General features: G+C 48.8%; 2 protein-coding genes across 2 annotated transcripts in view; both read right to left on the reverse strand.

The window, feature by feature from the left end:
• Positions 1 to 4,037, reverse strand: part of TSEN54 (TSEN54 tRNA splicing endonuclease subunit) — a 39,498-nt gene extending 35,461 nt beyond the window's left edge. Inside the window, exon 1 of the mRNA XM_009879933.1 lies at positions 3,960 to 4,037. Coding sequence (XP_009878235.1) covers positions 3,960 to 4,037 — 78 coding nt within the window. The remainder of the gene's footprint in view (positions 1 to 3,959) is intronic.
• Positions 4,038 to 6,714: 2,677 nt separating this feature from the next.
• The window catches only part of LOC104281885 (melanin-concentrating hormone receptor 1-like), a 21,390-nt gene continuing 17,055 nt past the window's right edge, over positions 6,715 to 11,049 (reverse strand). The window contains exon 3 of the mRNA XM_009879944.1: positions 6,715 to 7,757. Coding sequence (XP_009878246.1) covers positions 6,715 to 7,757 — 1,043 coding nt within the window. The remainder of the gene's footprint in view (positions 7,758 to 11,049) is intronic.

The following is an 11,049-nucleotide window of genomic DNA, read 5'->3' on the forward strand; positions in this document are numbered from 1 at the left end:
GATAAATAAAGGGGTCTTGGGGGTGTGTAGGTTCTTACACTGGTTCTTCTAAGTACTAACCACCCAGACCAGCCTCTCCTCCCATCCTGTAGCCTTCAGCATACCAGGAGATCTTCTAGTAGGTAAAGGTAAAGCCAAAACCTGACTGTACTCAGCACAGCCCTTTTTCCCAACTGCATACGAAGCTGGTGTGCTCCCCTTCCCTCTAAAACCAGGAGTAATTAGCTATGCTGCAGCAATATAATGAGCAGCGGGCTGGGTTTGCTGGGTAAAGCCTCCCTGAACACACATGAGACATCCTAATTACCCTGATTGGGCCATTATGATGCAGGGTTGATGGAGAGACGTTGGAATGTTGTTTTCCTTTTTTTCTTTTACTCCTAGTCTGAGAGTGTCAGGAAAAGAGGGGGGAGGTCTCATTAAAATCCCCCCAAGAAAGACGTGTAATTTATTTCACACCAAACAATTGATGTTTCCCATGCTGCAGAAAGACTGAATATTCATTCCAGCAAACTGGTCCCTGCTCATTGAGCTGCCAGCGTTTGTGTTCTTAAACGTAGAGATTGTGTCAGTACTGGCTGGGGGCCGTGGCTTGGCACAGCGCGTCTCAGCCCAGGAGCAAATGTTTATGTGCTTTCTTCAGTGGCAGCGGTTGGCTGGGAAAAAGTATCTGGACTTGAATAAAAGCAAAGGACAGGCAACTTGCTCTCACTCCAAGAGGTGACATTTTACTCTCGTTCTCTTCTGAAGCAGTTTCTGTGTTGATAACATGACAAATTTACATTGCCAGAGCACTTGGAGGTCTAAGTTGGGGATTATGGTCTGGGAGGTTGTAATGACTTGACCTTTAAAAAAAAAAAGGGGGGAGGGGGTGAATTAAATCCCCAAAATGCTTTGTGCAAGTTGAAGTCCAAAGTCTTCATTCATGAGCAGAGAGGAAAGAGGACAGAGGGAACCCTGATAGGGAGAGTCTGCTCCTTTCCAAACTTGTTTCCATTTCTCGGTGGGAGGGACCTGGCTGCTGGAGAAGCTGCACCTCCAAGAACCAACCTCCTAATGGATTAAGTCAATAATAGCTTTAAGAAGCTCTCATCAGTGATAACTTCACTCACTGTTTCCATCACCATGCTTATCCCTATCGAGTGCTCTGTGCCAAAATGTGTGCAAAAATGTTAGTGTTTGGCTTTCTGTGGTCAAGCCCCATGGGAGAAAAGGTAGAGGACTGCATCCCTGAGCCTGCAGTGGGACATGGGTGTGAGAAGCACAGCTCCTGGACAAGGCAGGAGTCTTCTCCTTGCTGCAGCAGCCTAAGGAGAGCTCTGCTTTCTCCTCTGAAGTGTCTGAAGTGTCCTCCTCTGAAGGTGGAGCAGGGCACGGCAGCCTGGTGTCACCAAGCTGTTGTGCTTACAGCAGCACGTGTAGGAAGATAGTCGTAAGAGCTACTTCAGAGTTAGCAAAGGCAACTTAATAATAACCAAACAGCAAAATAATTAAAATTATGTCACTGACTCTCAGCCTGCCTACCCTGCGAGTGGAAACCTGCAGGGGACAAGAGCACAGGTTGGAAGGAAGGGCTGACTCATCTGTTAACTTAGTTTTAAGTGGAAGAAATAAGGTTTAAGGCCCAAACCAAAACCTGTGTGTGTGTCACTGCTTAACTGAAACTCACAAAGTCACTGCCCCAAAGGCATTAGTGTGGAGCCCAGACCATGCAGATCTCCTTTTCTCATGCGGTGCTGGATGATGGTGCAGTCGGTACCTGGGGTAGAGTCTGCTCCCTGTTTTGCCAAAAACCCACTGACTTCTGTGGTGCGAACTGAAGCTCAGCCTGGTGTGATGGGCAGAACTCGACTCTCCTTTCCAGGGGACTGACCCTGTATGGACCTGCAGGACGGGGCCTTGAGCCTTCAGTGGTGCTTGTGGTGTTCTGCTGCTGTGCTTGAGGAGGGCGATGCTGATGTAGTCTGACTTTGGGGGAGGAATCCTTTATACAAAGGCTTGAGCTTAGGAAGTGTTGACATGACTCTGGTAGCATTTAGAGATGGTGAAAGGTACTGAGCGGACAACCCTGGAGGCTTTTCTGACATGCTTGTCCTCGGCACATCCAGAATTGCTTATGAAAGCACCACTCTGTGCACCATCATGTCTCATACTGAAGTAAGCCGCTTCTCAAGCGTTAACTTTGCAGTTGTTGAAGCCCAGCTCTACCCTTCAAGAGAAGCCAGTGCTGCTGCCCTTCCATGAGCCAGACTGGGAGATCAGGAGTGATGAGTTCTGTGGCCAGTGCAACCATACTGGTAAAAAGATGCTGTGAGAGGAACTACTATTGGGTCCTGTGCAATAGTAAGAGCTGTTTCCCAAATGGGATATGGGTAGGGCACAAAGAGTCTAAGAGCAGGTCTCATCTCTTATGCCCTCCTGCAACAGGGGTCTTGGTTTTCCCTCCAGTGGCGCAGTGAGTTCCCTGTTCAAATGCTGCCCTGTAAATACAGCTTCAAAATACATCTTCTGTTGGAGGCACCGAAGGGCCCTCGTCTGCGAGAGGTACGGTGGGAAATGGGGGCTGTAGATGAGCCATCCCTCCCCCTTTACTCTTCATGAGATTTTCCTGTGTGCTGTCCCCTCCCCAGCCCCGCAGCAGGGATGGAGCAAGTGGAAAGGCTGCAGGGGGGTGTGAGGGTTTAGCTGTGCTGCTTTGCTAGCGGGAGGTGAGTGAGGAAGGGCACTGCTGTGTGGTCCCTGCATCTGGCAGGAGGACTGATGCAAAGCGAGTGGGCTGGGAACATATCTGTACCTGCCTCGTGGCTCTTCTCCCACCGGTGAGTGTGTTGAATGAAATGCATCCAATTAGCAACTCGGGAGGATTGATGAAAGGCATTAGTCAGGTTCTGGCTGTGTCCCAGGGGCCAGTGAGTCACCCCACCTTTCCCTCCTCCCCACCCAGCAGCCACCAGCGTTGTGCTCACTCTCCATCGCGGCTGCAGCTTGTTCCTGGGCAGGTTTAGCTGTGCAGAGACTTCAGGTGGAGAAGGGTGTCTGGGGAAGGATGTCACCAGCCTGCCGCCTGGCAGGGCTTTGGGGACCTCAGCTCCAGCTTGTCCTTCGGGCTGGCTTGGCAGAGCTGTGACTGTGGGGAAGGCAGGAGTATATTTTACGGCCCAGTGCGGACATGGGGATCTGCATAGTGGAAAAGCAGTAACTGTGAGAAGGGTGATCCAGGGACTGACAGCCAAGAGGGCTCTGTCGCTAGCTGGGAAAGTAGGAGTAAAAGTAACCGGACCATCTGCCCCTTGTGGGAGTTTATGAAGAGCAGAGCTGTGACATGTAGCTTCAGTTGCACCTCTAAGGACGAGGAGGGGGTGGAGAGTGAACCCATCTGTCTTCCTGCTGTCTGACGAGGCAGCTCGCAAACACACGGGAAAAGCTCTGGCAAAAGGATCCCAGCAAATTTGTCTCACCCAGTGTGGCAGGCTGTTGATCCGAACAACTAGATGGAATAGTTTCTTTCTATCACTCTTTGGTTTTGGGGGTGTTTCCCCCCCTGGTTATTTAGTTGGATTTCCCTTAGTTTCTCTCAAGCAAGAGAGACAACGGGCTGCGTATGGGAGGCAGGACTGCGGGGAAACCTGCTGCGTTATCTCTGTGCCCTTCTCACCGCACCTTTCAGACGAACCTCGCAGCACTTCAGCTGCCTATCTCTGCACAAGTAGCTGTGTCCTCTTCTACTTAGTGATGCCTTTTATTCAGGCTCTGCAATCAGTAACCGAGGCACTGAGACAGAAGATCACGTAATAAATACAAAGAGCAGAATAGACAAAGAGGTAAAGCTGAACACAAAGCAGAACATCAACAGGCTCTCCATCTTAACAAAGCCAGCTCTGAAAAATAGGGAAAAGTGGCTGGATGTTTGGAATCACACCAAGGTGCACAGAGACTGTATAGCTACTGGAAGTCCTTACCTTACCTCCTAGGTAGGGGGACACCTCTGAAGGCCTTTGATCAAAAGGTTTGTGTTCAAAGGAGAGGCTTTTGTTCATCTTGGCCCGTGCTTTGGGGTGATTTAGGGAAAATGGCGAAAAGTGGCCTGTGTTCTTTGCTCGTTTCCTTTGTCTGTACCTCTCTTCCCAACCTCCCAGCACATCCACAGGTATCCACACCCTTGTCTTCCCAAGGTGCATTTGCCACAGCTTTTATGGGTGTATATGGAAAGGGAGGGGACCCCACGGCCAGCACATAGATATCTGGAGTAGGAAACCTCTTGGGGACAGGCAAGAGGACCATGAGAGAATGGAAACCATGAGCCTTTGCAGGGTGGTGGGAAGGGGCAGATGCCTCTGCTGGGACACCAGCTAAATGGGAAGTCTTGTCCCTGATGTTGGGACCAGGTCTCTCCAGCATGGCTTTCCTGCTCACGTAAATGAGATCTGAAAGGACTTCAACCTGGGAAGATGCCTGTGTACTGTGCCTTGACTTCAGTGTGATGAGATCTGGAAAAGGTCTACCCCACAAAGACCCTTTCCAGTGTTGCACCAGCTGGTGCTGACCGCCCTTCTTGGTTAGCCCACGGTGCCCCCGGGGTTTTTAGCACGTGCCTTGGCCACACTGGGTCAGACTGACTCACTCACGACGGGAAGAGACTAGTTCAACCATAAACACCTTTACTGTAAGCAAGATAATATCTTCAACGTGCTGCTCTCTGAGAGCCCGGATGGTTCAGTCTGTTTTCACTTCTCTCATACTTTCCTCATTGCTGCTATTAAAGGAGGAAAAAAACCCACCCAACCATTGCCACCCCCTTTCACAGAGAAGCGTGCCAGTCCTCCCCTAACTTCCTTATGGGAGAAAGGTAACACAATAGCTTCCCTTGTCCTGAGAGCAAGTCTGGCTTGGCACAGCATACATCTTCCTCGACCTTCGCTCCCAAGCCTTTCGGGGAAAGTACTGACCAAAGAGCAAAGCAGCTCCATGAAAACCAGCACAGGTGAAAATTCCGGGCAGTTAAAATGGGGCAAAGATTTTTTCAAGTCATAAAGATTGAAAGCTCCGTGTGTGTCTGTCTGGCTTTACCGCCCAGGGAAACGGGGGCAAAAAAATTGACAAGATACTGTGCAGTTGCAATGTGGATGTGCTGCTGTGAGGGGTGCGGGTTGACAGAGCCTGGAATGAAAATACAGAGAGAGACCCTGTTATGAGGTTTATTCAGTGACTCAAAAAGCAATGCGCCGCATCCGATGATGTCAAAAGTGCCGGTGCTGCACACCAGCCTGCTTTGATTGCCAGAGGTGAGTGAACGGCCGTGTGTTCTCTGCAGGGTGAAGTATTGGCTGTTCTTAAAAACACCCACGAGTGTGGTGTGTGTGCATTAGGTGCACCGTTAAGTGCGTCTGTGGCTTGGGAAGTCCTGTGCAGGTGGCACGGTTTTGCTGTGTAGCTGTGTAAGAGTGAATTTTTATTCTGGATATATTGTGGGTGGTTGGTGGCATGAAACCATAAGCACGGTAATAAATTCTTTTGTGCTGTTTGATGTTTTTAATTCCTCTTTATATTAAATTCACCTACAGTAACCGGTTCCTCCGTGTTTGACAAAGTGTTGAACAATGCCTGCACGGTCCCCTGGGAGCCCTGTGCAGGCTATCAGTGTAATCCCCCACGTTTAGCTGATCTGTGCTGTCTTTTCTCTAGTCTTTGTAATGAGCAAAGTTATTTTCTAATCCACAACTATTAAAGCTGCATATACAAAACACAGACATCTAATTTTCCCTCTTTTAACTTTGTAAAGCATTAGTTATTTTGAGGAAGCTGCATAAGCACATCTCCTCGCTCCACAGAACTCTGCACATTGGTTTTTCAGTCATGTTTAAAACCCTCTGCCTGGGGTTCCCCGATGGCCGTGCAGACTGCGAGGCACAAGAGCAGCATGAGGAACGAGCAGTGGGAAAATCGGCTCATTGGCGTGAAAAGCCACAAAGCTGGTGTTAGCAGCAGCAGCAGTTTTGAGAATTGTTTGCAGTCCCTTGAAGCAGTGCAATTGTTATCTGCCTGATTTTGCTTGAAATATTTAGGATTAGCATTGAAATTAGCCAGTTCTTGAAAATATCTTGGTTGCCAAACGATACAGCCCGCTGGAGGCAGACGGGGCTGGACCGAAAAGCCAAGTGGCAGACCTATGTGAGACTTCTGGCCCCAAGATCTCTCTCTTCTATTTGCTTCTAGGATATGAGCACAGCCATCAAAGTTTGCAGGTCAGACATCTTACCGAAAATAAATATATGACATTGTGTTTCAAAGGTTCAAGTTTTGAATGAAAAAGCTCTGTATTGGCATGCTGCTTAGGAACCCTGGTCAGGCCAAGAGGCAGCGAATCACTGGGCAGTGTTGTTGGCAGAGGTTTTTACTCTTCCAGGGTGCACATTCGCCCTTGAAATCCTCTTTCTGTCCTCTCTCTCTGTTTTCCATCCATCCTTTTGGAGGGCTCAGTGTCTTGTGTGATAGAGTCCTCCCGTGCAGGAGTGGAAAGAAGCAGCAGTACGCAGCATCTCATAGGCCAAGGGCGGTGCAGGAGCAGAGCCCTGCAATGAAAAAGGGAGGCACCTTGAAGACTCTTGGAGGTGGAAGTTTGCAGTTCGTATGCTTCACCAAGAATTGCCTGAGGCGGCTGCTTCTCCATCAACTTACAGATCTGAAGGCTTTTTGCTGCGGTCACTTCAGAGTGCCCTAGTGAACAGTCATGGGCAGTGAACGTGGGGAAAAGTCCTCCAGAAACTGAGTCTGCTGGGTGGATTCTGGTGCCAGTTTTAGACATACACTAGCTTCTGTTGTGCTGTTGTTGTTGACAGAGCTGCTGTTGCGACATGGCTCTTTTGCGGGGCGGATGGCCACTAAGAACTGGCGCTTGAAGGTCTCGCTGAGGGCAATGTAGAGGAAGGGGTTGAGGCAACTGTTGGCATAGCCCAAGCTAATGGCAAAGTTGTAGGCATAAAAGAAGGCCATGGATGGTGTGTCAATGCCGAGGTGAACCAGCTGGAGGATGTAAAAGGGAGCCCAACAAATAAAAAAAGCAGAGCAGATGGCAACTGCCATGCGGGTGACTTTCTTGGTACGTACCTGGAGGCTCCTTTGAGGCAATGGGACCACAGTGGTGGCCATGTGCTGGAGGATCTTAAAATAGACCACACAGATCACAATCAATGGCACAGCGAATGCCAGCATGAACTGATAAAGGGTGAACCAGTAGATATCAGTCTCTGGGTTGGGAAGCAAGAGAGCACAGCGGACAGTCCCATCCTCCAGAGGCATAAGACCTGCATACATCCACACAGGAATGATGGTCAGGAAAGACAGGAGCCACACCAAGCAGATAACTAGAGCTGCAACACATGGGGTCCGGACGTAGGTAGATTTTAGAGGGTACACAGTCGCCAGGTAACGGTCCAGTGTCATCACTGTAAGGATGTTGGTGCTGGTGATCTGACTGTTGGTGTCTAGGGCAGTGATGATGGTGCATAGGGGAGCTCCAAAATACCAGGAGCCATTACCTAGGAGCTGGTGGATGAGGAAAGGCATACCCAAGAGGAAGAGGAGGTCCACAATGGAGAGGTTGAAGATGAAAATGTCGGGCACAGTCTGTTTGCATCTCAGCTTCTTCTTCTTGACGATAGTGTAGATGACAATGAGGTTCCCCACAATGCCCAGGAAACAGATGATGCTGAAGAGACTGGGCATGATCACATTGGTGTACGGTGCTGGCTTCTCTGCTACTGCCAAAACAAACCAAAGCCATGAGTGCAACCCAGAGGCAACTTCTTTACATCTCTGTGTGCTTGCCCTGTCCTGCAGCTGGATCCCCCTCAAAGATGTAGCTTGGAATGATGTTCAAGACCCTCTGCCATACTTGGAGAGGCTTAGCTGGGGATTTGACACTTTCCCCTCTGCCACCCAATGTATGCAGCACACCACCCAAATCTGGCCATCGTTCCCCAGCTTTCCTGATGCACTTCTGTCCTGACCTGAACCTCCCCAGCTCTTTTTGGGGGGCTAAAGTCAAGCTGGTGTGCCTCTGCACTTGCCAGTGTCTGACAGGGAGTTGATATAACTTTTCTTCCAGGGAGTGCTGGGTGTCCAGCTGTTTTGAGGGGAGTGGGTGAGGCAGCTGGTGCTTTCCACATCAGAGGAGTAAACTTCTACGTGGGTGCCAAAAGTTGGTTATAGTCAATGCTGAAGCTGTTGTGTCAGAAAGCTTCAGCTCGTCTGTTGGGTGCTAATCTATTGTACAGTATGAGACACAAAGTTCATTGACCGTGCAGGCAGATAACTAATGCTTATCTAAATTGTGAGATCTGGGACTGTACCCAGCCTGTGTCCCATGTCTTGTCAGGGTTAGGCCAGAGCACGCGGTCCTTTCCATCTTCCTTCCCTGCCCTTCTCCCTTTCTCTAGTTTCTTTTCTAAAAAGAAATCCAAGTGTGTGGCCAAACAGGGATTTGGGAGTATGTTTCAGAGTGGCCCTTCAACAGGGAATGCCCTACTTGTAGAGGGGGGAAAAAAATGACTTAAAGCTGTTGTCTCTCAGTTCTGGACGTAGGTGGATTTCAAAGGCAAAATTCTTGCCTAATAACATTTAGCTTATCAGCATTGGTGCTTGATTGTTGCTGTTTGGGGTGGGAGGCCCAAACAGAATCAAATTCACATTTGCCTTGTCCCCAACCCAGATTTAAAATCACATTTTGAAGCTACAAGTCCTCAGTGCCAACCAACAAAGGGATTTCTGTTCTTGGGCACAGAAGGTGGTGTCTCAGGCACCGATTGTGGTGCTCTCTGTTCTGCAAGGCTGTCATGTGCGGTGTGTGATGGAGTCTTAAATCACCTTCTCAGCTGAGGCAATTCTCATTTCGTCTCATTACTCCTCTCCTATGGGACTTGATTTTTTTTCTGGGGAAGGCTTTATGTGAGTTATTTGTTTGGCTGTTACAAAGACACGCATGACAGCCCCTAAGCCTCGACTGCATGTGTCTTTCATTGAATTGCAGATGATTCAATGGCGTGTTAATTGGAAATGCTTTCAGTCACTGTGCTATTCCATCTCCTTAGCAGCCTATACCCATAGGAGAAGTGGGGACATCTCCTCCAACAGAATCTAGGGAAATCTTGAAAATGAGATTAAGTGAATTAACAGATACTCGTAAGGTGTTTTCTCTGCAAAGCAGTATCTATTTGCTGAGGTGGTATTTGCTGACTTTGACCTCTAGAATTCTTGAGTACAAACTTCTCCAGATTTACTTTGCTGTGACAGAGAACCTTGACTGAATTGGCAAGATAACTGGGGCTATGTCTCTGGCCTGGCCTGTGGCTGGAAAAGTGTGTGCCATATCAACTGTATGTAATATTTCAGTGCTCTTAGAAGTGGGACATGATGAGCTGCCACTGCCTCAGTCCTTCTGGGACTAGGAAGCAGCCAGCTTAAGCATAAGCAAGGCCAAGATCAGAATCCAGTAGAGCTGTTGCAGCACCATTTTATTGGAAAAGCCTCTATACAGATGATGGAAAGCAGCCAATGCATCAGGGGCCTGAAAGGAAAAGCCAGGCTTGGTTGATAAGACAAAAAAACTGGTCCAGGCCATTCATGGGCTTTTAAATGGTCACTGTTTCTCCTGGCTGCTCATTAATTCAATGAAATGCCCCGTGTTACATGGCTTTTGGTAGATAGCATACTGTTATCAGCACCCTATTGAGACTTGATACTAAGTCTTCAGCATCCAGCCTGTTCATCCCCTGAACATCCAAACAGATCTCACACCTCTTTAATGCTTGAAGATGTCAGACTAGAAATTGGAAGATGATGACTGTGGTCCTGCTGTTCTGCACGTAGCCGTTATGAGTTCTGTTCTCCTCTCTTTTTAGCCCCAAACTTTGTTATGATTATGGTGGGAATGGATTGTATGAGTGAACCATAAAGGCCACTTAGCTGGAAATTGGGGCAAAATGTCTTATTCCTACAGTGTAACAGATAGAGTGCTCATGGTGACCCTGTAACATTTGGAATGAGCTCAACTAGCCTTAGATCAGAATGTGTGCAAGCCCAAAGGCTTCGTGTGAAAGGTAGTCTGTATAGTGCTGTAGTATCTTTCCTGCTGGTGGTATTTGTACAAGCAGGACTCGAGTGTTATTAGCTGGAAGCCAGTGTAAAGCTGTAGTCTGTGTGTGTGTCATGGGCTGGAGTCAGAAGTGCGTGACTCAAATACTCAGAAGTTATCTCTTTTCTAAAGCCTCTTTCATCTTGAGATACGGTTGAATCTGAATTTTCAATGCTGCTTCTGTGCACATCCAAGTGGCTGTGCTTTGTTTACTGAAACAGTTACTTCAGGCATTGATTTGTCCTTGCTTGTAGATCTGTGGCTGCCCTGTTACTCTTCTTAAAAGTCCTGAAGGGAACTGCACTATGTGAACTGAATGAGGACTGGACTAAATTTTTTTTCTCGAAGGTGATTGTCCTCAGCCATGCCCAGATACATAAGAAACTACGGCTTTACTGCGTTTCAGAAGGAAACACCTAAGGCACACTTTCAGTTTATAAGGGGTATGCTGATGGAGAGGGAGTCAAAGATCACATGTAAAACACCTGTTGAAGAGTTTCACCAACTTGCACCATTGAGAACCGGTCTGCCTGACCTTAAATCATTGATTTGGGAACAGTGGTAGTATGGAGAGAACAGGAGACTGGTGGGGATCTCTGCTTCCCTTTCCAGCCATGTTTCATGTTCTGCGCCTTGCTCCCCTCCCTGTCTAGATGGGCTGGTTCATCTCTTCTCTGCAGCTAAGACCAACAGGCTGCTGGAGTTTCTCACAGCCCAAAAGGCGGCGAATCGCTTCAAGCCACTGGGCCCAGCGGCGGTGCTCGGGCTTGATTTTGGTGCTGTACGGTGTCCCGGGAGGGAGGTCTGGGGTTCGGGAGCCCTCCCGCCCCCCCCGGGAGGGGGTAGTCCCCTCCTGCCCGCCGTGTGCCGCCCCGTCGGGGTCCGGAGCTGTACGCCCCCGGTTGCTTAAGGCGGGTAGT

Source organism: Charadrius vociferus, unplaced genomic scaffold (genome assembly GCF_000708025.1).
Source record: "Charadrius vociferus isolate BGI_N301 unplaced genomic scaffold, ASM70802v2 scaffold260, whole genome shotgun sequence".
Classification (NCBI taxonomy): Eukaryota; Metazoa; Chordata; class Aves; order Charadriiformes; family Charadriidae; genus Charadrius; species Charadrius vociferus.